The 24,873-nt window shown below is 59.3% G+C and overlaps 10 protein-coding genes across 10 annotated transcripts; 5 read left to right on the top strand and 5 right to left on the bottom strand.

Annotated features, from left to right (window-relative positions):
• Positions 1 to 377: 377 nt before the first annotated feature.
• BXZ73DRAFT_89705 (uncharacterized protein) lies at positions 378 to 1,197 on the bottom strand (the record flags this gene model as incomplete). The annotated part of the gene is made up of 2 exons (XM_048025369.1): positions 378 to 606; positions 635 to 1,197. 2 exons carry the CDS (start codon positions 1,195 to 1,197, stop codon positions 378 to 380), a joined length of 792 nt encoding a protein of 263 aa, XP_047878548.1.
• A 2,742-nt stretch (positions 1,198 to 3,939) lies between these two features.
• Positions 3,940 to 4,449, top strand: BXZ73DRAFT_100926 (thioredoxin; the record flags this gene model as incomplete). Its single annotated transcript, XM_048014724.1, has 4 exons — positions 3,940 to 3,987; positions 4,048 to 4,218; positions 4,286 to 4,360; positions 4,420 to 4,449. The coding sequence occupies 4 exons, from the start codon at positions 3,940 to 3,942 to the stop codon at positions 4,447 to 4,449; spliced, it is 324 nt and encodes a 107-aa protein (XP_047878547.1).
• Positions 4,450 to 7,017: 2,568 nt separating this feature from the next.
• BXZ73DRAFT_3478 (uncharacterized protein) lies at positions 7,018 to 7,293 on the top strand (the record flags this gene model as incomplete). The annotated part of the gene is made up of 1 exon (XM_048017858.1): positions 7,018 to 7,293. A coding segment is annotated over one exon (276 nt), but the record flags the coding sequence as incomplete, so codon positions are not given.
• A 1,861-nt stretch (positions 7,294 to 9,154) lies between these two features.
• BXZ73DRAFT_45988 (uncharacterized protein) lies at positions 9,155 to 11,974 on the bottom strand (the record flags this gene model as incomplete). Its single annotated transcript, XM_048019606.1, has 5 exons — positions 9,155 to 9,415; positions 9,497 to 10,775; positions 10,913 to 10,970; positions 11,023 to 11,665; positions 11,723 to 11,974. The coding sequence occupies 5 exons, from the start codon at positions 11,972 to 11,974 to the stop codon at positions 9,155 to 9,157; spliced, it is 2,493 nt and encodes an 830-aa protein (XP_047878545.1).
• A 3,063-nt stretch (positions 11,975 to 15,037) lies between these two features.
• BXZ73DRAFT_45957 (ubiquitin-domain-containing protein) lies at positions 15,038 to 15,904 on the top strand (the record flags this gene model as incomplete). Its single annotated transcript, XM_048019603.1, has 1 exon — positions 15,038 to 15,904. One exon carries the CDS (start codon positions 15,038 to 15,040, stop codon positions 15,902 to 15,904), a length of 867 nt encoding a protein of 288 aa, XP_047878544.1.
• A 694-nt stretch (positions 15,905 to 16,598) lies between these two features.
• On the bottom strand, positions 16,599 to 17,111 carry BXZ73DRAFT_100922 (thioredoxin; the record flags this gene model as incomplete). Its single annotated transcript, XM_048014723.1, has 4 exons — positions 16,599 to 16,628; positions 16,689 to 16,763; positions 16,832 to 17,020; positions 17,070 to 17,111. 4 exons carry the CDS (start codon positions 17,109 to 17,111, stop codon positions 16,599 to 16,601), a joined length of 336 nt encoding a protein of 111 aa, XP_047878543.1.
• Positions 17,112 to 18,914: 1,803 nt separating this feature from the next.
• Positions 18,915 to 20,330, top strand: BXZ73DRAFT_100921 (uncharacterized protein; the record flags this gene model as incomplete). The annotated part of the gene is made up of 3 exons (XM_048014722.1): positions 18,915 to 18,983; positions 19,042 to 19,214; positions 19,412 to 20,330. The coding sequence occupies 3 exons, from the start codon at positions 18,915 to 18,917 to the stop codon at positions 20,328 to 20,330; spliced, it is 1,161 nt and encodes a 386-aa protein (XP_047878542.1).
• Positions 20,331 to 20,831: 501 nt separating this feature from the next.
• On the bottom strand, positions 20,832 to 21,665 carry BXZ73DRAFT_100920 (uncharacterized protein; the record flags this gene model as incomplete). Its single annotated transcript, XM_048014721.1, has 3 exons — positions 20,832 to 21,218; positions 21,285 to 21,489; positions 21,541 to 21,665. The coding sequence occupies 3 exons, from the start codon at positions 21,663 to 21,665 to the stop codon at positions 20,832 to 20,834; spliced, it is 717 nt and encodes a 238-aa protein (XP_047878541.1).
• A 303-nt stretch (positions 21,666 to 21,968) lies between these two features.
• Positions 21,969 to 22,479, top strand: BXZ73DRAFT_100919 (uncharacterized protein; the record flags this gene model as incomplete). The annotated part of the gene is made up of 3 exons (XM_048014720.1): positions 21,969 to 22,005; positions 22,063 to 22,120; positions 22,179 to 22,479. 3 exons carry the CDS (start codon positions 21,969 to 21,971, stop codon positions 22,477 to 22,479), a joined length of 396 nt encoding a protein of 131 aa, XP_047878540.1.
• Positions 22,480 to 22,767: 288 nt separating this feature from the next.
• Positions 22,768 to 23,749, bottom strand: BXZ73DRAFT_89701 (ribosomal protein L28e; the record flags this gene model as incomplete). Its single annotated transcript, XM_048025368.1, has 5 exons — positions 22,768 to 22,866; positions 23,239 to 23,421; positions 23,484 to 23,537; positions 23,593 to 23,652; positions 23,717 to 23,749. The coding sequence occupies 5 exons, from the start codon at positions 23,747 to 23,749 to the stop codon at positions 22,768 to 22,770; spliced, it is 429 nt and encodes a 142-aa protein (XP_047878539.1).
• Positions 23,750 to 24,873: the final 1,124 nt, after the last annotated feature.

Here is a 24,873-nt window from a genome sequence, read left to right as displayed (position 1 = left end):
TTCTTGCCACCCTCCATAGCTGTTGCATGCCTTCACGACCATCATGACGCAATTGTATCAATGCCTTATTACTTGTATCTGGTGAGAGCTGAGTGCCTGGTGTGAGCTTCCTGAGGCTGTGCGTTGTCTTCTCTATCTCCTTTCCGTGCAAGTGTCTCTTCCTCAGACAGCGCCAGCAGACGGGCGGAGCCCAAGCTCAAGTCGGTGGTGGGGATCAGGCTGCTCCCGCACTCGGTCGTCTCTGCCGCCCGGCTGTCGGTATCGATGCGCACCGACACGAAACGAAATGAATCATGGCTTATGCTACACGGTCGGACCGACACTTGAGCAAATCGTGGCGCATACATCACGCGAGCGCGCTCGCCATCCCAGACCGCTCACAGGACCTCCATCGCACCCCACTCCAGCACCCTGAACGCGCCCCCGCCAGTCGCCTCATGCAGCACATCGACCACCTCCGCCCAGTCTATGCCCCCGTCCATCGCGCCCCTGCGCGCGTCCGTCCACTCGACCGCCTCCGCCTCCGCCTCCGGGACGCCGCGGAAGAGCATGAACACGCGCGTGACGACGTCCGGCGCGGGCTCGACGCGCAGCTCCGTACGCCGCCTGCGGGAGGAAGCGCAGCGCGACGAACGGCGCCTTCGAGAGCCGCGGGAGCAGGTGGGTGACGAAGTCGCTGCGTGCGGCGGCGTGCAGCGCGAGGCGCGTGAGCGCGCGGTCGAGGTACGGGAGGAGCTCGGCGAAGGGGAGGCAGACCGCGTTGGTCCGGTCGAGCGTGGGGGCGGCGGGGTCGAAGTGCTCGACGAAGGCGCGCCGCGGGTGAGGGGGCGGGGAGGAGGGGACGCCGTGGCGCGGCTCGGCCGCCCAGAAGAGGTAGGGGAGCTCGAGGCCGGAGGAGAGCTCGACGAGGGTGCCGTCGTGGCGGGCGGAGACGGACCAGGCGACGCGTTCTTTCCCGGAGTCGGCGATCAGCTTGGTGTCGGCGAGGGGATAACTTTGGGAAAAGCGCCATTGGGGGACGAGGAGGACGGAGACGTCGACGACTGGTATGGGGTTTAGATATGGGGGTGAGAGGTAAATGACAGGCTGTGCGCCCTTTTGAGGGAGGATCAAATCAAGGGTGGAGTCTTTTCGTATGCCATAGAACGACAGTGGATGTCTGTCTTCGAGCCGTTGGCCGCAATATGTCAGCCTCATGCCATCGCATGAAATGCCTTCTTTCATAAGGCGCCTCTCCACGTCGGCAAGAGTTGAAACGTTGCGGATTGTGAAAGTTTCCCCTTTTAACCTGTCCTTACATTAGCCATGCGCACAGCAGCGGCCTTCCAATGACTAAAAGGAACGTACCCATGCACGAAAAGCTTGCTTACACAACTCTGTTCGGACGATGCACGTTCATCCAGATCTGGAATTGGACTACTGTGTTGATGGACGGAGACGTTCATGGATCATGGGCCACTGAAGACAGTTTGACAGAATACTCACGGAGGTCCATCGGATTTACACTCGAGCTTCTCAAGTAGGACAGTCTCCCCAGGAGGCAAGAGACTCATGATGTCGTCGGATAATTCCATCTGGGCGCCATTGATGTTACCAGAGAGCGCGTACGAATCCTGCGGAGGTAGTTCGAAGTGCTTCTTTGCCTTCGTAATGATGGACTGGTGTTTCGTCTGGAATGAAACAGCTGGCGCAAGATTGTGAGGGAAAACTGCGTACCTTGACGTCGTCGTGGCGGAACCCCACTGCGCGAGAGCCCCATTGAACTCGAATCAAACGTTCGGCCATGGAGGTTGGGGGTTGGGACGAGGTAGAATCTTGGGGTGGCCCGATTTGCCGGACCTGGGGAGCAGGTCGAGGGGAGCGCGGCATGATGGGAGGATTATATTGAAGAGAGCGAGCTGTTGTCCGGAGCCCTGGTACTGGGGGTTTACAAATCATAGCTGTTTCCGAAATGATCGTCCGATCGACTCCAACGCTATGTATGCACGAGAGCAGGAACAAGCACGAATGCTCTGAAAATTGGAGAAATTCGGGAAAGTCCCACCGCGCGTGCACGACCTGACGCGAGCGACGCAGGAAATTCGAAACAAATGATGGAAATTGGCGGACCCGGGCGAAAGCATGCCAGCGTCGCATCGTACACTACTGTTTCTACTGCCTGCTTCCTGCTCTAGCGCTGGCTTGGACGACCCAGAGGACAACCAGCGCTATGTCACTAGCAGACCTGCGGCAGGCCGGCTCGTGGTTTTAAGCCCCCCGACAAGAGGAGCAGCTCAAAGTCCATCGCTCGTGTTGTGTTACTGAGAGCGCTCACCTGGCACCACCACCGTGGCCTTCGTCGTCGCTCCTCGGTAGTTCATGTGGTCCCACTGGCGCCACTTGCATCGGCCTCTTGCTCCAGCCGAACCAACGCTTCATCTTCAAGAACGATCAGATAACCTGGCACCCAGTGCGGGTCCCATATGCTATGGGTCGCGTCGGGGTTGTAGTAAGTCCGCCGGAGACTGAGGTGCTGCTCACGGTCATCAAATCATCATCGACAATGACGCGCATTTTGAAGTTGACCAAAAATCGATAAGGAGCGGTATGAGGACATGTGCGAGAGAACTTGCAAAAGAGCGAAGGACAAGTGATGGTGAGTCGTTCAGGTTCAAGAGAGCGCCGACGCCCAAGCCGTCGCTACGGGCGCTCGAGGAGCACAGCGGCGAACATCCAACTTCAAGTACTCCTCTTTCCCCCCACACACCCATCTTCTCGCACAACCGGGCTTTAGCGTCTTGTATAGCCGAAAAGTGGGATGGATGTACTCTCCCTGAGTGCTGGCTCCACTCCTTGCCGCGCCGCGAACACCTTCTCCGCGGGACTGGTCGTGACTTGACTCGATCCTGTCATGGCAGGCTCGTGGTTGAGTACAACGCGGCAACAGAACCGCGCCATCCTCGTTTTAGAGTGTCCGTGTGCCTCGAGCGCAGCGTTCGCGGTGTACTTAGGTGAGTCAAACAGTCGCAGTCTCAGAAAGTGCTTCCCCGCGTATGCGCTCTGCTCGCGGTACTGCTTTGCCCAATCGGACTCCAGTTGGACCGCAAGAGGTACTTCGCATGCGCGAGCGAGCGTTCGTTCACTACCGTAGGTAGGTAGGTTGGCCGTCGCTTCCGCGCCTTCGCCCACTCGCCCGTCCCATCCGACGCCTACGCGTCTCCGTTCGTCCATCCCAGGGCATTCGGCACGCAACCACGGACACGAAAGCGGCGGACACGAAAGCGGCTGGACGATTAAGCCTCGCGCCACCATCTATGGCAGCGCAGCTTTGGATACAGGGCTCCATCCGTGAACGACTGCGGTGCGATTTTCCGAGTCCACCATCGCTTCTTCGGGACGTGACTTCAGCTCACCCTCGGTTCAGGCGTCAAGCTCATCTGAGTGTTTCCTCAGGTGCTCGAGGCTCCACTGGAGTAGTCCGTCGAACTGCCAGACCACCACCCCCACGGCGCCGGTACGCGCCTCAGCGTGGAGCGGGGCTCACTGATACTTGGTGCAGGTTGTTCTCATTACGTCCACCAGGCCGGGAGGTGAGTCCTCCGACTGTTCCCGTTGGGAAGGCTAACTCTGGAGAGAGCTGATTGCGGCAGAGCGCTCCCAGCGCGGAGCCCCGTTCTGCCCACCAGCTTCTCCACATCATGCATCAATTCCTGCAGGTTGTATGCCTGCGAGGACTTCCATTCCGCCGACCGTTGGCGACATGTCAAGACATGCGCACCCCAGCTGTCGACGCGTGCACTGGACGTAAGGCCAGTCCTGCGGCCGATCAGGGATCCGGAGAGGAATGCAATCCCCTCTGCTGCTCGCCGTCCAATAAAGCCGGACGGCCCCGCTTGAAGGCCGCGCCGTATCTGTTACACCCACAGCACCCACACCTTCCTACCCCTCCCGCATCCGACTATGGCCATGGTTCAACCCGTAAAGGACCTTCAAGAGTTCAAGGACATCGTAAGTGGCTTCCCCAGCTGATCTCGGCCACGCACTCGAGGCTGATCAGGTCACACGCAGATCAACGGCGACACCGTTGCTATTTTCGACTTCTGGGCGACCTGGTGCGGCCCGTGCAGGTTCATCTCGCCCATTTTCGAGAAGCTCGCCGGCCAGGATGGGGGCGCCAAGTTCTACAAGGTCAACATCGACGAGGCGGCGGATGTCGCGGAGGAGGTCGGCATCCGTGCGGTGCGTGTTTTCTCTTCCTTACGCGGCGTCTCCGGTGTCCCTCATGACGCGCATCGCCGATGATCAGTTGCCCACGTTCATCGCCTTCAAGAGCGGCCAGAAGATCAACGAGGTTGTCGGCGCGAACGCCAGCGACCTCGCGGTGCGTGTAATCTAGGTGCGAGAGTGGGGCGCACGGTACTGACAGGCATTCTCGTGCAGGCTATGATCGAGAGCAGCGTGGCGGCATGAAACGGTACATAGAGCAGGACAAGTGTCGTCATGGATCTTGTACTTGGCCACCCCTGCTGAATCTCGCCGGAAATCAGTCAGACGTATGATTGAGTGGGGACTGCTGTGACTTGCATATCCTCGCGTGCTCTTCGCCGAATCCGTGCGGTTGAATTCGATATTCAAGACTTGTGTAGCGTGCGGTAGACCTGCCACTCGCTCGCAACGACAAGACCGAGGGGAAGGAGCAAGGTGGAACCGTTTGTGCGACTAGAGAACTGAGGGGTTCGCAGGGTGGCTGAATACAGCAGCGCTCAGACGAGGAAAACAGCACTTGGACGCGCTGCGGTAGACGCCAATACTAGATTGGCCTCCATGCAAGATAAGATAACGTCCCAGAACGTCCCGGACCGGTGCGCGAACGAGCCTTGGCTCTGAGTTCAACTCATCTTCTTTCCATTCACAACGTGACATTCCTCCCTCTACAATCACTGCGATAATACCAGTCTCAATGGAACCAGCTCCCGCTCCGTTTCCTGAACTTGTATCGCAAATCATCATCATCTCAACTCTGCTACACCACGCCGTCCCTGCCGTCACTCGGTCCCCTCGGCTCAAAGAGGCTCAAATTCATCTCATCGACGTATGTAATGCTCTTGCGTTCCTCCTAGGCAGCGTTGGAGCAGAAGACCGGGTCGCTCACAAGGAGGTGGTGGCTGTCTCGGGGACCGTGGAAGCGGGGGCCATAACTGTGTTCATATCGCGGAACACCGACTCGCGTGAAGATGCCGCCTCGCCGCGAGTGTTTAGTTCTTGTAACACCAAACCAGGCTGGGACATTCTAGGCCAGTCGTTCGTTTCGATCCAGAGGTGCGTTTCATTCACCTCTCCAGCCCATCCACTGAATACCATCAACAGAGGAACATTGGACTTTGAAACCCGCATTCAAGACGTTCTCCACGTCATCCGGTACTTTTCCGCCCCCCCGGAAGATCGCAATGTGATGTTGAGCAACCGTTGTCTCTTCACCTTCATCGTCGGACGTTCGTACTCCAAGATCCTTTCTCGCATTGAAAACGGCGACAGGCTGTGGATGGCCAAGAGCCCGGACGCGAAGAGCGAAGGCGAGGAGTTTGCACAGGGCGGGGACGGTGCGCAGATGGAGACGGACAAAAAGGGCACGCCGAAGAAGGGCACGCCGAAGAAGGGCAAGTCGAAGAAGGGCAAGCAGGTTGAACGAGCCCAACCGGTTCAGAAGGGCGACACGAGCAAGCAGGGCACGCAGAGCAAGTTACGCAAGGGCGCGCCGGTGGGGAAGGGCAAGCTGGCTAAAGAGGCTAAGGGCGAACAGGCCGAGCCGGCGGACCTCAATTCGAACCACCCCACGACCCGCGTCTACCACATCCTCTGTTCCACCCCGCCAACGCGCATCCCTCCCGGGAGAAGCGTCTCGTTCTCCAGCGACATGAAGCCCGACCTGGAGAAAGCGGGTCTCACACCAACTGGCTCCAACCCGTCGGACCCGGAACTCACATACTCGGTTACGAACGAAAACGCGAGCCAGTGGGCGAAGGTGGTGATGGACTCCGTGGGACACATGAGGAGAATTCTGAACGACCTGCACAAGGACAGGTCGCTCTCCGGCTTTGTCCTGTCGGAAAAGTACAACTCCTTGTTCAATGCAATGCACGTCTTGCTCAAGGTCCTTGCTTGCCGCTACGTCGTCGAGGCCTTCCTCAGTCCCGAAGTTGTTGCCGGCCTCCGTGCCATGCGCGAGAACGCCTTCAAGGTTAAGCGACAAAAATGCGAGGTGGAAGGTAAGTGCCTAGTCCGTGGTTTCGTGGATGGACTTGTCTGATCTGCTTCCAGAGATCATGAAGAATGTTTCTGGAAATACAACAAACGGCGCGGGAGCCGCGCAGCGGAGTACACGTCTTTGGCATACTCTGTTTGACAGGCTGTAGTTTACTCACAAACCCCTCAGGTGCGACCGACGCTATCGGGTCTACTGACGACGACGAGTGTATGTGTTTTTCATGACGTACGTTCACCGACCGAGCTGACGATAGTCGGTTTAGTGGCAGAGGCGTTTGCCGACCCCGATGAGTCACCAGGGGACCAATTCATCCGTTATCTGAAAAATCTCTTCATCCCCCTCACCGTCATGGAAATCTTGTTGAGATTTTCCCGTCAACGCTCACAACACTGGAAGTGCCCGGTCGAGGTGAACGCGGTCTGTGTGAAGGACACACCTGTGAAGTTCGAGTTTTCCCAACACTCACACCTTCTCGAAGAACTCAAAGGGATGTGGAAGAAGGCGTTTCCTGCTCGCTCTCGCCTTCCCGGTCTTCCTACGATCCCTGGGGACTTTCCGTTTACACTGGAGCAGCTCTGGAAGGATGGGTCTGCCACAGCGAAAGTGCATGCGGAGGCCCTGCTTATGGCCTACGTCCTGTTGGTGCACAGGGGTGGCATCGAGCTGTCACAGATGGCGCATGATCTAATACATTCCGTGTTAACAGTAAGTGACAGTGCTCGCCAGCGGCCGACCGTTCACCCATCTCTCCCATCCAGCACGACGAAATCACAATTGGTGTCACCAAGATGAGCTGCTTCTGCTGTTATCTTCTGGCGGAGGTGATCACTGAGCAGAGTTCGTCCTCTCCTTCGACGGCGCCTGTCAAAATCATACTCCCTGGCACACATTCCACGGTCTTCCCATGGTGCCCTCCGCCGGGTCTCCCAGAAGATGTGTTGACAAAGATGGTGAAGCGCCTGATGGATGCACTGAAGAGGGTTCTAGAAACCGCCGCGCGAGTCATTCCATCTAATCAAACGACGCCTCTGAAAGCCACCATCGACCTTGCAGGAGAAAGCTTTGAGGACCTCAAAGCCACGTGGGAGGACGTCTGTGGCCCCCTCGACAGTACAAAGCATCCAAAACCGCTTTACAGTTCTTTTTTTTAAAGTACAGTAGTAACACAATGGGATGGGACCAGCCAACGATGAGTCGTGCGCCAGGATTAGTCCATCCAACACCCTCCCCGCCCCACGAACGCGCCCCATCTTCCTCTCAATCAAGTGCTGCGGATGCCCATTGCTTCCCGGCACCCCCGTGCTCCGTCCGTACACTGCGACCGCATCGAACGCCGAGCACGATCGCCGCGTCCGCGATCATCGTGCGCCGACTCTGGAGCACGACGTCCGTGAGCAGTGAGCCGCCGCGTGCACTCCTCATCCTCCTCCCGCTCGTGCCCGCCGAACACCTCCTCCTCCTCCTCGGAGCTCGGGGGCGCGCCTGCCGCACGCTCGGACCACGTCCGCATCGCGTTCTACGGGCCGGGGATCGTCGGGAGCGCGGGCGCGGGCGCGCTGCGCTTAGAGAGCGTCGGTCTGGCTGAGGAGACTCGCGGTCAGCCGAACGCGCGGGCGGCGGGGGACGGGGGAGGGCTCGTCGTCGACGGAGACGGTTTTGTCGTCGGGCGTGTCCTCGGCGTCGCGTCGAAAAGGGAGAGGTGCCCGGGTGATGGGGGGAGCGGGGTGGGGACTTCATCGTCCAGGTGGACTGGGGCGAGGGCTGCTTTAGGCCCTGCTTTGGGACGGATGATGAACGTATCGACGTCAAGGCCGCGTTGCAAAGACTCAGTGCCCTATACGCCGACTGCATGCTCGACCGGGACCGGGACCGGAAATGGGGACGATGAAGTTTGGTGACGACACGGTGGTGTGAGGGATCGATTCTTCGGGACCGTCGCTGCGCCGTGTTGTTGCTCGGCTGAGGACCCAAGCACCAAAGGGCCGTTGACCAGCCGGAGCTGGCCTTCAAGAGTGGCGACGGGATTCAATGATTTCCCGGCGCAAACTCTGATGTCCTCCAGCATGGTCGAGTCGGTTGCGACGGTGGCACGAAACGGTGCATTGAGCAGGACGTTTCGTAGAAGTGTCGTTGTGGATCTTGTGCTTGGCCATGCCGAATCTCGCCGGAAACCAGCCGGCGTTGTAACGTATGATCACATTTCGAGGGAAGCCGGAGTCGCGGTCTACCTCCGACCGTCAGTCGTAGGACGTAACCACGCAAGTTTAGTTGCAACATTGTGATACTTTTGGGATATGTACGACTCGGCGACGCGCAGCGAAAATGCATGCCATCAGAGCTGTAGGAATGAAGAATGGGTCGAGGGTGAAGGCGCCATTTCGCTACGACGTGCTCAGGGTTTTGTGAAGCCGGGGTCTCCTTGAGAGTACTAGTTGCGACATGAAGCGCGGAGAACCGTGGTTAGTCGGAGATCTTGACGTGATCTTTGGGAGTGCGAGGTTGTTCCTCCGCGCTTTTGCGTGTGTCCAATGTATAGAACTGCCCGTGACCGGGTAGCGAAACAGGACGAAACCCAGCTCGATCATTTGAGTGCTGGGCGCGTTCGCGTTCCAAACAGGAAGACCACACCTCAACGCTCAGATTGGGGATGTCCTTCTCGTAGGTATCTCATAACGTACGTGTGCTGCGTTTCCAGTTGAACGTGTACGGTAGGGTGGGCGGGACGAATGGAGAGTAGTGTGGACGAGGACGAAGATGTCAAAACACTTCAGCGGCGAGCCTCACACAGAAGGCCAAATCACGTGCTCGCCATCTCGACAGGCAGCTTATTCCATAATCCGCGATCTTCGGAAGTTGTGCAAGCACATAAAACACAGAGGGTCCTAACCAGGCGCACCCCGAGGGGCCATATCAAGCCGGCGCGCCTCCGTCGAGCTCGTACAAACTCCCCGCCGCCATCCACGCAAGCACAATCTCCACCCGGGGCCCGTGCAGGGGGATGTTGATGTTGAGCGGCTTCTTGCCCTTGCTCTTCGCGCCCGCCCGCTCCCTCTCGGCCTGCTCCGCCTTCTCGCGCTGCCGCTTCGCGACCGGCGCGAGCAGCACCCGCGCCGCGTCGAGGACGCCGGCCGGGTCCTGCGCGCCGGGCGACGGCGGGGCTCGGCGCGCCCCCTGCTCTTCCGGAGACGGATCGCGGCGCGAGGAGGAGGAGGAGGGCCGCGGGGCCTTGGACGACGAGCTGGAGCCGTTCACGCCTAGGGACGCGGTCAGGCTGTGCGTGGAGGACGACGGGCCGGGTCCCCCTTCCGCATCCCAGTCAGCCTCGTCGGGCGTCGGAGGGGTGGGCATCCGGGGCGCCAGTTGGCTCGTTGACGGGGACGGGGACGATAGAGGGGACGGAGGGGCGGGGCCTTCGATGGCCAGCGTGCTGCCGCGAGCCCGGGCACGTGCACGGGAATGGGGCTGAATGCCGTTGCGCCAGCCCCCAGCGAGTCGCTCGAGGATCTCGATGAACTCTGCCTGGGACATGGAACGTGGAGGAAGGAAGACCGGGTACCCTTCGAGCCCGTCGACGAGAGCGGCGGTGCGAGAGAACGCGGTGAGGAGCGCGGGGAAGTCGCCAAGCAGGAGATAGCCGATGAGAATGCTGAAATGGCTCTCGACGAGCAGCGGGTGGTAGGTAGTAAACATCGGTGGGGCGTTCGGCACGGGTGGTGGCGTACTCTGGCTTCCCGGACGAAGGGATTCGGAGAGGAGGAAGGCGTATTCAATGCGTTGGACGATATCCCTGTCTGTGTACCCGGGGGCGCCTTCGAGCGTGTCGAAGTGGGTCAGGAACTGGCGGTGGTCTCGCATGCTCTTCTTCACCAGGGATGTGATCTGCTCACGGAAACCGGGTTCCGTGAGTACGGTGCGGTACGCCGTGAGCTTCGAGCCGTCGCGGCGTCCGAGGGGGCCGTCCGGGTTGCCAATCTCCACGCCGCCGTATTTGCCGTTCTCGACATAGCAGAGTCTCATCTCCGCTCCATCGATCGAAGGTGCCTTGCGAATGTTCTCGAGCTTGAAAATGGCTTCCTCGATAAGAAACACGGCGTGCTGAAGGTATGCCGCTGCGCGGAGAAAGAGACATTGGGGCTCGATGGGTTCGGGAGCGTCGGGGAGCACGGACGGGTGGAGTAAGATGGGCTCTCCGTCTGGTCCCTCGACGCTGATCCCCTCTAAGGCCCCTGCACTTGCGCTCGTCCCATTCGGTGGGGCCTGACCATTGGTCTTGCTTCCGTCTACCTTCCCCTTCTTCTTCTTCGACCCCTTGGCGCGCTGCTTGTCGCTGAGGTTGCTATTCATATGCGCGGTCCGAGCCTTCCGAATAGACCGCGCTTCTCGGATAGCGTGCGTGAAATCCTTGACAGCAGAGCCGTACTCATCGCGGAAACAGTGAACGATGCCTCGTGTTCGGTGGAACTCGAGGCGAGTGGGGTTTGCGGCTATCAACTCGTCCAGGACGTGTGTTGATGTAGACTCGGCGAGTTGCCTGGCAAAAAACGGTCATTAGACAAGGGTGAAGCAAATTCAATGGACCACGGGAGAAGGTGGAAGTGCGAGCGTGAAAAACGGGAAACCTGTCCCTAGACGAGACCCCAATGCGCGCGATGAGAGGTGAACACATACCTGGAAGGTATCTTTTCGTGGAAGAAGTGGACATATCGCGCGTCGACATCGGTTGGGTCTATACGGTCCATGAGACTCAAGCATCGCGCGCAATGATCCAAGCGACGCACCTGTTCTCAGCACCCGCTCCGCAATGTCGTCAAACACACTCCCGCCCTGCATCACCATCACGCTCGACGCGATCTCGTCCGCCTTGTATGCTGCCGCGAGCTTCTGCACCGCGAGTGCTCGTAGTCGATGCACGCGCATGGCCGACATCGCGACGGTGCGTCCGCCTGCGTCTCCAAGCGAGCCTAGGCCATACGGTGGTGCGCCCGCTCCCCACGCACCGCCGCCCATGCCTCCGCCGCCGCCACGAAGGGAGCCGAGTGCCGCCGCAGACATGCCCGAGCTCGCACGCACAGAGAGCTCAGAGGCTTCGTCAATGAGTCTCCGTATGTGCGTGACCGAGCGGAACACGCCGGGGTCGATGGGTGGGGGCGTCGCTTTGCCCGGGCACGGTGGAGGGAGGAGTGGTGGGGGTGCTAGGGATGCGAACTGCATGTGTGGCGACCCGGGCGGGGGGTAGTCGCCGAGGCCTGTAAAGCCGCGGTCGCGCTGCTTTTGCGAGGCATTCGAGCGTGGAGGGTGCGTCGGGGAGGGGAGGGACGGGAGGGGAGGAAGCTTCTGATCTGCCGCAGAGAGCGTGACAGGGTCGAGGTTGAGGAGGAGGAGAGACTCGAGCAGCTCGAGTGGAAGTTGGAGCCATGGACCCTGGAGTACGCTCGCTTACCAGGAGTTTGGCTGGCGCAGAAGACGGAGGAGACGCACATGGTATGAGCTGATGTATCGCCAATGTTTGTTGCGACTGATGCAGAGGACGGGCGGGCGATCATCAGAACTCTCAGCTCCATGCGCCTTGCCTGCAGACGGTTCTTTCGCCTTTGCGCCCTTCTTGGACTTCTTCTTCTTCTTCTTTTTCGACGCGTTGTTGTCGGTCGCGGCTGACTCTGCGTGGGGAGGCGGAGCCGGCGTGGGGGAGCTCGATCGCGATGTATGCGTTGATGGCGGTGTGGGGAGCATCGCAGGCTCGTATTCGTCGTCGTCGCAGTGTGCGAGTCGCATTGCGGAATTAGTAGGGAAGAGGTTGAGTACGGGGACGAGGACAGAACGCTGAGCGCTGGAGCTGGGAGCACGGACCGGCCAGCTTCTGTATTCCTCTTTGGGCAGTCGGGCCGCCCGCAGCCGGCTACTTCAACATCATCAAACACCTTCTCTCTGACTGACTTCGTATTACCTCTTGACGCACAGATTCCCATGGCGCCGTTATGGGTGTGCTATGAAAGAGAGCCGTTCAAGTATCGCCACGGTCTTCCAATCTGGAATCCGAACACGCCCTCCTCCCAGGCGATCAAAATGGGCTCCGTACTCTTTCGAGACCCAGTCACAGGCGGATGGCAGGAGTTATTCAACACACTTGCGGCCGCTGATGACCAGACACGCTCGCCTAGGGACCATGTCAAGGTAGACTACGGCTTTTATATGGGTCCCCTTCCAGTATTCATGCCCAACGTGTTGACCTCTCGAAGTTTGGAGGAGATCTAGAAACAGCACCCTGGGTGCGTGCTTCACAACGCATCTGCCGATCCCACGATGCCCTGCTAAACCTGCTCGCAGTTCTTCAGACTTGCACTTTCGCCGCACCTCAGACTTCGGCGCGATCCTCCACCTCCAACTCCCCTGCGTCCTGAACACGATCGAAGCCACCGCACTCATGAAAGCCGAGATGCTGTCCAATATCGACCGCTGGCTGGAGCCCGCCAACGCCGACTGCCAGCTCGGCTTGCGAGACCAAGATCTTCTGTTCGTCGCGTGCACCAGCAAGGCGACGCACTGGACCATCGCTGCGTTCCAGGGCAAAAAGTTCAAGGGAAAGACCATTGCGCTCCGCCATACGACGGACTCCGAAACCTGTGTTACAGTCGACGACGAGACTGTCGCAGGCCCAGGCTTCAAAAGTGGCTCTTGGACCCTCACGACTTGAAACGACGCGCCGCCACCAGGGTTCACCCCTGACCCACGCTTTGATGGGTTGGACCCTCAACATCACTGGGCACCAGGACACCCGCTCTTCATGAAGTTCTACAAGACGAAGCGTCGATTCCGTAAGGGAATGGTGCCAACTTTAGTGGCACAAGCCGGGCCACACGTTCTACCACGGGGCGGCGACGGCAACGACGGCGGAAGTTCTGCTTCCGGATTCCTGAGCATAGAAGGTAACGATCTTTGCTATCACCCTGATGAAGTGTACGGTGTGGTATGAAATCTTCCTATCACAAGCTGCCGCAATTGGCTTACATAGCGCAGGATTTCGACCCCGTTGGTGATGTTCTCGATTATATCTTAGCGGTCAGCGCAATCGTCCATGCATCCTAGTGCCCACTGATGTCAGATCTCTCTCAGAACTCTGTCGCAGAGATTGCTATAGCATGTGACAGCGACTTGTACGACATCTTTAAGGTGCGTCCTGTGCTCTTCACATGGGACTCTCTTTGTGTTGATTGCACGCAAAGGACTGTGACATCCCGGATGATATTCGTGCTGGGTTAATGAGGATCGGGCCTCCTGTCTCTGTGGACGAACGTGGGGTGGGCTCAATTTCATACGATGCATGTGAAACGAAGATGACTTCGGAGCAACCTACAAACGCGATGGGTGCCTCAAATTCTCCCACTACTCCGGCGGAGAGTATCACCAGTCACATCGGTCTGTCGACAGCGGACGTGGCCTTCAGTAAGCGCTGCATCCTGAGCCCAGTATTGCTGTGAAATCCATCCCTTTCGTGGCATAGCCGTTGGACATGGAGCGGTGACATCCTCGCAGTGCGGTCACGGCGGCACACTAGTGCAGGGCGTGGCGTCGAGCAAGGCTGCTCCTGGCTCAACGCCAGGACTACTACCTCTGTCGCCGCGACTAGGCCCGCTCTTTCCCCACCCGCACTGCAGGACTCTCTCAACCAGTCCACACCCCAACAGCTGCTCGGCGCGGCTGGCATGCGACTCGGGGGTGAGGGGCCGCCAAGTAGCCTCCGACGCGCTCATATCGTGCACCTCTTGGAGCCATGACCATGGCATTACCACGCGTGGTGTCTAGGAGCTATAGATGGAATTTTTCATGTATACTGTCACGTCTCATTTCCTCATAATTATGCAGATGCATTTTTCCAGCGGCCCCTGAGCTTGCTAAACGCCCCCAGGCTAGGCATCAATCGACTTGAAGCTACTCATGTGTAGATCTGCCTCTGGTAGAGTCGACGAGCTCGGACAAATCACCCAAAGACGCAACGATGGGCCAGTGTTGACAATAGGCATTGTGAAACACTCTCACTTGTGCACTGACCTAGCGCGGCACCCAAGTGCAGCGGCGACACAACCTTAAACCCTAGTACAGGACGGATCCCACGAGGGGGCCTCTTGAAGGTCTCGCTCGGGCAACGCTTCGCTCTCTCCAGGCACCCCCATCATGTCGCGTTCCTTCCAGCCTCCACCTGCTCCATTCGGACTTCCCTTCTTTTCCCAAACTTCAACTTTTCCAGGAAGAGACACCGAACGTGTAGTTCGGGTTCAATGGGGCTCTCGCGTAGCGGGGTTCCGTTGCGAAGCCATTGAGGTACATAGACCCGTTCATAGCCGGGCGCAAGCCATCTCACGCTAAACTATACGTCAGTCCATCATTGCGAAAGCTACAGAGTACTTCGAGCTGCCTCTGCAGGACCGACACGTATTATCTGGCAGCATCAATGGCGTCCAGATGGAGATAACCGACGGCATCATGGATCTCTTACCTGACGGGGCGGTTGTGCTACTTGTGAAGCTCGAGTGTAAAGGACCTCCCCAGTGAGTACTCGGTCAAGTGTATCTGGATAAATCTATAAACGCCATCACGACTACAGAAATATTAGTCCTAGTCCAGACCTGAATGATGGATATGAACAGTTGGAAGGATGGCCCATAAGCCGACTTTTCGTGAGAACGTACGTTCCATCGAATAGTCAGAAGCTAATGCTGCGTGGCTCATTTTGAACCCAACAGTTTAACAGGGAAATCCATCACTATCGATGACGTTTGGTCTGTTGCCGACGTGAGGATGCGCATTGAAGAGAAAGAAGGCATTCCATCCAATCAAGTGAGGCTGATATATGCCGGCAAGGAGCTCCAAGACGGATATCCACTGTCACTTCATGGCGTACAGGAAGATTCCACTCTCTGTCTGATTACCACGCTCAGGGGAGGAAAACCTGTCATTTACCTTTTACCCCCGATATCCATGCCACTCGTCGACGTCTCTATCCTCCTCGTCCCTCAATGGCGCTTTTCCCACATTTATCCCCTCGCAAACATCAAACCCATCGCAGACTCCGGGAAAGAACGCGTCGCCTGGTCCGTCTCAGCCCGCCCCGACGGCACCCTCGTTGAGCACTGCTCTGGCCTGGAACTCTCCTACCTCTTCTGGGAGGCCGAGTCGCGCCACGTCCCCTCCTCCCCGCCCCTCAGCCCAAAGCTCGCCGCTATCGAGCACTTCGACCCCGCCACCCCCGCCCTCGACCCGACCTCGCCCACCGCGGTATGCCTCCCCTTCGCCGCCCTCCTCCCGTACCTCGACGACGCGCTCAAGCGGCTCACGCTCCACGTCACCGCGCGCAACGATTTCATCACCTACTGGCTCCCGAAGCTCTCGAAGGCGCCGTTCGTCGCGCTGCGCTTCCTCCCGCAGGCGGCGTACGCGCGCGCGGCGGAGCTGCGCGTCGAGCCCGCGCCGGACGTCGTCACGCGCGTGTTCATGCTCTTCCGCGGTGTCTCGGAGGCGGAGGCGGAGGCGGGCGAGTGGGCGGCGGCGCGTGCGCGTGCGGTGGACGGGGGCGTGGACTGGGCGGAGGTGGTCGGGGTGCGGCCCGAGGCGACTGACGCGGGCGTGTTCAGGGTGCTGGAGTGGGGTGCGATGGAGGTCCTGTGAGTGGTCTAAAACGGCGAGCGTGTCCGCGTGATGTATGCGCCGTGATGCGCTTGAGTGTCGGTCTGGTCGTGTAGCAAAAACCATGATTCGTTTCTCTCCCGGACGTGACCACCACGGATCACGTCCTACCAGCCGCCAGGGTGCAGTGCTGGGCGGTTCTCTGTTCTCATACTCGTACTCGGGAAACCGTGCTTCGGTGCGGTAAGGATAGACATTTGCGAGATGATGTGTGATTCGGATATACTCCGAGGGTCGATAGGCCCCCTTTGCGATCGGGATTTGAAGGGGGTGCTCACAGAATCCAGATTCACATTTAGCGGAAGCTATATTAGAATTCGCAGAGACAGCCCTCGTAGAGTGAGTATCGAGAGGTTCGATAGTTTTATAAAGTGTATTGATTGTAAGAGGGCGGAGGTCAGTGGGAGGACGCAAAGGGTCAAGAGCAACAATTGCAAAACAGGAACATACGTCGTCTTTTGACGTGCCGCCCCAGACCCTATGGCCTAAGATGGTTCACTGGCATGTTTCTCTGGCTCGTACACACTTCAGATCTTGGCTCAGATTGTGCGACAAACGTATCACCAATGGTGCAACAGGACCCGCGTGCCCCCGTTCCTCGACCGACGATCCACGCGAAGCCTGGGTGGCCAAGTGCATGATCTGTGGTAAGATTTCTCCTGCCTTACGTATCGTTTCATGCCGTTGCGACCGACTCAACCATAGCCTGCACAGGAATGCCTATCAGTACGCGCTCCACTTTCGCGCTTAGATCAAGTACACACACCTCGAGGGGACCGGTTTTTGCGCCGACAACCTCCTTGATCTTCTGGTCGCTCTTGAACGCAATGAAGGTGGGCATCTTAGGAATCGACGACGTGCGTCATGAGGGACACCGGGGACGCAGCACAAGGAAAAGAAAACACGCACCGCGCGGACGCCGACCGCCTCCGCGATATCCGTCGCCTCGTCGACGTCGACCTTGTAGAACTTGGCGCCCTCAAAACGGCCTGCGATCGTCTCGAAGATGGGATCCATGATCCTGCACGGGCCGCACCAGGTCGCCCAGAAGTCGAAAATAGCAACGGTGTCGCCGTTGAATCTTGATCTGCGTGTGACCTGATCAGCCTCGAGTACGTGGCTGAGATCAGCTGGGGAAGCCACTTACGATGTCTTTAAACTCTTGAAGGTCTTTTACAGATTGAACCATGGCGATAGTCTGATGTGGGAGGGGGATAGTAGGAACGTGTGGGTCGTGTGGGTGTAAGAATGGTGCGGCCTTCAGCTTCAAGCGGGGCTGTCCGGCTTTATAGGATGAGCAGCAGAGGGTATTGCATCCCTCTCCGGATCCTTAATCGGTTGCATGTTACGTCCAGGGCACGCGTCGACCACCGCAAGAGCCGGGGCAATGTTTCATTAACGATGACGGTTTCTTGCTCGCGACGTGACCGCTGCTCCTGCACTGCATCTCCGTCTCATCCCGATGAACTGAGGTCGCCCTGCGTGGCTAGGGTGACCGGTCTAGGCGGACAGGCCCGAGAATGTCCGGGGATGGACGAACGGAAACATGTCGTCTCCCACTGGTGCCCATCACACGTGAGCATTGAGTGGACGAAGACGCGATGAACGACCTGCCTACGATAGTGAACAAGCGCTCGATCGCGCACGCGAAGCACCTTCTCGCGGTCCAACTGAAGTCCAATTGGACAAAGCAGTACCTAGAGCATACTAGTAACTAGGGTATACGCGGTGGAGAAGCACTTTCTGAGACTGCGAGTGTTTGACTCACCTAAGTACACCACGAACGCTGCGCTCGAGGCACACAGACACTCTGCGACCAGGGTGGCACGGTTCCGTCGCCGCGTTGTATTCAACCACACGCCTGTGATAGGATGAGTCGCCGCCGAGTCACGACCATCAGTCCCTCGGAGAAGGTGTTCGCGACACCCACGATATGGCAAGGAATGGCTCCAGCACTCATGGAATGGAGAGCATCTCCATCCCAATTCCCAGCTAGGCAAGACGCTAAAGCCCGGTTTTGCAAGAAGATAGGGGTGTGGGGGGAACTGAGAGCTGCCGCTGTGCTCCTCGAGCGCCCGTGGCGACCAGCTCCGGCTTGGGCGTCGGCGCTCAGATCTTGAACCCCACCATCACTAGTACTTGTCCTTCGCTCCTTTGCAAGTTCTCTCGCACATGTCCTCATACCGCTCCTTATCTAATTTTGGTCAACTTCGAAGTGCGCGTCACTGTCGATGGTGATTTGATGGCCGTGAGCAGTACCTCAGTCTCCTGCAGACTTACCGCCCTCGGGCTACAACCCCGAAGCGACCCATAGCAATGGCATATGGGACCCGCATTGGGTGCCAAGTTATCTGATCGTTCTCGGAGGTGGGGCGTCGGTTCGGCTGGGGCAAGAGGCCGATTCAAATGGCGCAAGTGGGACCGGAGCTACCGAGGAGCGACGACGAAGGGCCAGGCGGTGGTGGCAGGTGAGCGCTCTTAGGAACACTACACAAGAACGACGGAGTTTGACTTGTCGAGAGGCTTAAAACCACGAGCCTAGGCCTGCCGCAGGTGAAATGGCGCCGGTTGTCCTCTGGGTCGTCCATTGATTGCAAAGCCAGCGCGAGAGCGGGAAGCAGGTACATAGTACTTAGGAACAGTACATAGTGTACAATGCGATGCTGGCACGCTTTCGCCGTCCGCCAATTTCCATCAATTTTTTCAAAAAGTTTGCGTCGCTCGCGTCAGGTCGTGCATGGGCGGTGGGACTTGACCCAGTTTTCGGAGCGTTCGTGCTTGCTCGCGTGCATATGTATACATAGCGTTGGAGTTGATCGGACAATCATTTCGGAAACAGCTGTAATTTGTAAACCCCCAGTTCCAGGCCTACTCCGGACGACAGCTCGCTCTCTTCAATCCTCCCATCATGCCGCGCTCCCTTCGACCTGCGCCCCAGATCCGGCGAATCGGGCCACCCCGAGATTCTACCTCGTCCCAACCCCCAACCTCCATGGCCGAACGTTTGATTCGAGTTAAATGGGGCTCTCGCGCAGTGGGGTTCCGCCGCGACGACGTCGAGGTACGCAGTTTTCCTTCACGATCTTGCGTCAGCTGTTTCATTCCAGACGAAACACCAGTCCGTCATTGCGAAGGCAAAGAAGCACTTCAAGCTACCTCCGCAGGAGTCGTACGCGCTATCTGGTAACATCAACGGCGTCCAGATGGAATTATCCGACGACATCATGAGTCTCTTGCCTCCCGGGGAGGTTGTCCTACTTGAGAAGCTCGAGTGTGAATCCGATGGACCTCCGTGAGTAATCTGTCAAGTGATCTTCAGTGGCCCATGATCCATGAACGTCTCCGTCCATCGACAAAGCAGCCCAATTCCAGATCTGAATGAACGTGCATCGTCCAAGAAACGTCGTGTAAGCAAGCTTTTCGTGAGTGGGTACGTTCGTTTTAGTCATTGGAAGGCTCCTGTTGTGCGCATGGCTAATGCAAGGACAGTTTAAATGGGGAAACTTTCACAATCCGCAACGTTTCGTCTGTTGACGATGTCAAGACGCGCCTTCAGGAGAAAGAAGGCCTTTCATCTGACATAAGGCTGATGTATTTCGGCAATCGACTCGCAGAGGGACATCCACTGTCATTCTATGGCATAGAAAAAGACTCCACCCTTGATTTGGTCCCCAATCTATTGGGCGGAAAGCCTGTCATTTACCTTTTACCCCCAAACCCCCTGCCGGTCGTCGACGTCTCCGTTCTCCTCGTCCCTCAATGGCGCTTTTCCCACATTTATCCCCTCGCAAACATCAAACCCATCGCAGACTCCGGAAAAGAATGCGTCGCCTGGTCCGTCTCTGCCCATCCCGACGGCACTCTCGTCGAGCTCTCCTCCGGCCTGGAACTCTCCTACCTCTTCTGGGAGGCCGAGTCGCGCCATGTCCCCTCCTCCCCACCCCCCAGCCCGAGGCTCGCCGCCATCGAGCACTTCGACCCCGCCGCCCCCACGCTCGACCCGACCTCGCCCACCGCGGTCTGCCTCCCCTTCGCCGCCCTCCTTCCCTACCTCGACAACGCGCTCAAGCGGCTCACGCTGCACGTCGCGGCGCGCAACGACTTCATCACCTACTGGCTCCCGAAGCTCTCGAAGGCGCCGTTCGTCGCGCTGCGCTTCCTCCCGCAGGCGGCGTACGCGCGCGCGGCGGAGCTGCGCGTCGAGCCCGCGCCGGACGTCGTCACGCGCGTGTTCATGCTCTTCCGCGGTGTCTCGGAGGCGGAGGCGGAGGCGGGCGAGTGGGCGGCGGCGCGTGCGCGTGCGGTGGACGGGGGCGTGGACTGGGCGGAGGTGGTCGGGGTGCGGCCCGAGGCGACTGACGCGGGCGTGTTCAGGGTGCTGGAGTGGGGTGCGATGGAGGTCCTGTGAGCGGTCTAAGATGGCGAGTACCTGTGTTTGCTCGATATACGCGCCGCGGTTCGCTTGAGTATCGGTCCGACTGTGTAGATTCAAGCCGTGATTCTTTTCTCTTCTCGTCCTTTTTTTGGATCCTCGTTTATTGCCCTCGAGGGCGGAGCCCTATGGTAGGCATAGCGTACAAAATGTTGGAGTGTACGGTATCGCATGTCAATGGAGAGCGTCGTCTGCGCGTACGCAACCCCCGGGAGCGGTCCCGAAGGCGCGGTGGACCGAAACCTGCCGGCAGGCGTCAGCCGGCGTGCTAGTGAACCCTGTGTGGGGTCGGGGTGTATTTGCATGAGTGGGTGAGCACGTGGGGGTGTAGAGGGAGAGAGAGACCAGAGCGTGTATAGTAGGAGTAATACATGGTGCGCATTTGCAGACAGCTGGGCGGGCGACAAAGAGGACGCCCGAGTTCGGGAGCAGCCTGACCCCCACCACCAACTCGAGAGGGATGCACACTCGATCGAACTACTCGGACTTCTCCTCCCGCACACGTCCGGCCCTCACCGCCCCCGCCACCTCCTCCAACCGCCTCTGCACCACCGGACGGACCACGAACCCCGCCGCGGCCGCGACAGCCAGCAGCAGCAGCACCACCGGGACGACCGACCCCGGGAGCACCCCGAAGTACAGCGGCTCGACCCTGACCACGAACGACACCGGCTCGCGCGCCCGCCGCGCGTGCGCGCCGTCGGCGGACGGCGTGAGCACCCCCGTGCTGACGACGCGCACGCGCGCGAACCGCCGGCGGGTGCGCCCGCGCGCGGCGAGCCGGACGTGGGCGAGGTGCGGCGCGCGCAGGCGCTGCACGAGCTCGTCCGGCGCGAAGGTGTCGATGTGGAAGTCGGCCGGGGACTGCGCGGCGCCCCGTCAGCATACGTGCATCTGGAGGAGTGGAGGAGTGGAGGAAGGGGAGCGCACCGTAGCTGGCCACGATATGCGGAGCGTGAACTTGGTGAAACCGTCCCACGGCGGCGCGTCGGTGCCCAGGGCGAGCCACAGCTCGTGCGGGCACGCGCCGAGCGAGTCGAGCGTCGCAGGCTCGCACACGTCCGCGATGGACGCGCCGAGCGGGGCGGGCGTGACGTGGAAGAGCTGCTCTGCGGCCTCGGGAGACAGCGTCGGCCTGTATGCGTGCGTGAGTGAAGGCGCAAAGATATACAGAGACGGCACGCACCACGCCGCGGCTTGCGGCAGCGGGAGGTCGGGGCTGAGAGAGACGTCGAAATTGACGATCTCGGTATTCGCCCAGGCCTGCGCAGCGCACGCCAGCAGCGCGAGCAACTCCGTTGGCAGCCGCATGCGTTCCCTGCGCTCGTCGAGTTCGAGGCGGTGGGTGGTGGTTCGAGTCGAGATGGTATGTCGGCTGGACGCGCGTGATCGCTGCTGAAGATGATCCGAGAGCGCCCGGGACGCGGGGCGCAGCCCAATACGGCAGGCGTTTAGGTTCGAGAGCACCACCTGGCCCGTGCCCTCAGGCTGGAGCGGGCCCGTCACCTGCCTCGCCCGGGGCCCCGCACTATATACTCCTCTCTGTCCTGCCCGACGCAGCCAGCAACCTCGCACCCAACAACCCCTCGACGCGCACTCGCATTCACCGGTACCATGGCCGAGACCCTCCGCGCCCAGCACCCCCCGGCGAGTGAGTAGTACCCGCGAGCGAACGCACCGCACCTTATGCCGTTCCACATACGCTCAGTGAAGGTCGGCGGACGTCGCCTTTCTGTGACCTCGCGCCCCAAACCCGCTCCTCCCGTGTACGCCCCCCACCGCGCGACGTCTGACGTCATTCCTCACCGTACGCCGTGCTCTCAGTGAAGCGCAGAGGACGGAGCCAGCCCCCGCGGACACACCCCCGGACTACCCGCGCCCCGCGCCCCCGAGCGACGTCGCGGACGAGCAGCAGCACCACCAGCAGCACCACCAGGACGACCACGAGGAAGTCCCGAAGCGCAAGCATGGCACTGGTGGCGACGAGCATGAGCGCCGCCTTCAAGAAAACCTCTACTGCCGCGCGGAGCAGAACCGTCCTAGGCACGAGTTCCAGTCTGGCCAAAGAGGCGCGACTGGCGGAGCACGGATTGGCCAGCCTGCGGGCAAGACCCTCGGCGCGTGAAGACGTACTCCCGTCCACTGCCTCACGTACGTCCCGAACAGTTTGAGAAGTCTTCCAGAGGCTTGTACGATATGAGCGCGCAATGTACTGTACCATAACCTCCAAACTTGTACCTTTCCAATGCTGTCCACTTAACGCAGACGATGAGGCTGTGAGAGATTTTGGGTGCATGGGCGCAAGCGATCGTTTGCTTGGATGCGAAGCATACATAGTCATATGCATGGGGAGAGATGCAGGGCGAAAGCGAAGAATACAGATGATCGTCACAGACAACAACACAAATCGAGCCTATGCAGTCTTGGCCTTCTTCCCCCGAGCCTTCTTCGGTGGTGCAGCCTTCTTCTCCTTCTTTGACGCGATAATGGCGGACACGTGCGCGAGGGCGGCCTAAGCAGAGAAATAGTTAGTGCTCGTGGTCATATACAGGAGGAAACCGAAGCGACGACGAAAGCAGAAGAGAAACGTAGAAAGAAAAGTGTAAGCGCCAAAGTGTCGGGCAAACCGCGGCGAGCACCGAACGGGACCCGATAGCGACATGGCGCGTGCCCGGAAGGGATTTGATCGGTCCCAAACCAGACCGCGTATTCTTGCAACCATGTCCACACCCAACCTTCGTATGGCCTTACGGCAGTCCAGAGGGCTCTAGGATGGTGCATTCCGAGTAGTAAAGCGAAGGAAGAGCCCATTTGCGAGGGCCAATGGGGGATACGGACGAGAGAACCAGCGCGAAAGGAGAAGGAAAGACGGTGGACTACTCACTGTCCTGAGGTCGGGGCGGTAGCCGCGCTTGGCGAGCTTCGCGGTAATGCCGGCTGCGCGACGGCCTCCCGAGCGGGGGCGGATGACCGTCTTCGCGTACCCGGAGGCGACGGCGGTGGGAGCGGCGCCCTTCTTGCGGGTGATGAGCTCAATGCCGGCCTCGGTGTCCTTGATCAGGATGGCCTGAGGGCAAGGCGAGAGCGCTAAGCATGAGCGAATCCACGGACGTGAGACGTCGTGCGCACCTTCTCGTTCGCGAACGAGCAGTACTTCTGCGAGTGGACTTTTACCAGGTTTCCCTGATGGCGCGCACGTCGGCACCTCGGTGAACGCAGAGGAGACTTTGGCACTCACAGGCTCCCGAGAGAGGATGGGGCCACCAGGGAGGCTCTTGACAATGTATGCATTGTTGTTCTGTGCGACCGAGGCGGACGGTCAGTCGAGAGGAGTCTTCGGAACGGCAGCGGGGAGCACTGACGCGGAGGAGGAGCCACTGGAGGTCGCTGGACATCTTGACGAGGGTGCTGTACGCTACTTTTTGGTGCGGGGGGAATGTCGGGTATGGTGGCTGAGAAGAACTATGCAGTAGTAAACACGAGCAAATACATCCTTTCGTCATCCAGCCCTAACCCTGTCGCAGCCACCTTGCCTCGGTGTTTCGGACTCTTACGGCCGACTTCAATCCGTTGATTCACCGCTGGTACGAAGACGAGGTCCGCGTACAGGAAGGCTGGTCCCAGAATTGTCAAGCGACCTTCATCATCGTCCGGGACCGTCATCGCCATCCTGCCTCCACACCATCGTCCTTTTCAACTCTTGACTTCTTGCGCGGTATGGGTTCCTCGCCCAACTCGCCTGCTTCCTCCTCATCGACATCCTCTACACCTCTTCGGCGTTCCCTAGGTCGCCTGGCGCCTCCGTGGCCATGAGCTTGCGCTTCTCCCCTTGTCCGTTCATCGCCTCAGGGACAGGACTTTTTCCGAAAGGCAGACTCCTCAGTGTCTGCTTCCCCATCTGTTTCCTCTTCCCGCGGCATCTTAAGGGGATCCTATTTTATATTTGTATAAACGTAGCAGCCCTTGCTCGAGATGAATGGACTGACATGACCCCAGTTCTTCAGACTGCGCCAAAGAAACCGTCTCAGGGCTGGCCAAACGATTTGCGCATACCACGAGGACGGGCCGGATTGCGCTTGTCGTGTTGTCGAGCTCCCAAGTGCTCTTGCTCTCCTTCAGATCGTCGTCTCGGACGAGATGACGCTTCAAATAGCCTTCGGCGCCAGCCCGCGGACCCCATGGGTAGTAGCAACGCCGGAGCATCACCTACCCGACAACAATGCGCACAATGTCCCCCCACCCCGCAACAACCGTCAACGATTCCCTCCTACCGCCCGCGCGCCTTCGCGCACCTCCTCGTATTACCCTGACGTGCGTCCCGGGGATGTCGAGGATCATGTGTCCGCTGGCATGCCCGACGCTCGTCCCCGCCGCTTCGCACTGCGGGCCCTCGAGCCACGTCCGCGCTCATGTTCACGCCGTCGGCGAACTCGGCGATCACCGCGTCCTGGGGTTTCACCGTTGTGCGGGAGACTCCCCTTGCCCTCGTGGGTGTGTCGAAGTGGCAGTACTATGAAAT

The sequence above is a fragment of the Epithele typhae genome (genome assembly GCF_022376455.1).
Source record: "Epithele typhae strain CBS 203.58 chromosome Unknown BXZ73scaffold_20, whole genome shotgun sequence".
Taxonomy (NCBI): Eukaryota; Fungi; Basidiomycota; class Agaricomycetes; order Polyporales; family Epitheliaceae; genus Epithele; species Epithele typhae.
The sequence above is the reverse complement of the archived record's forward strand: the minus strand, read 5'-3'. Positions and strand labels throughout refer to the sequence as shown.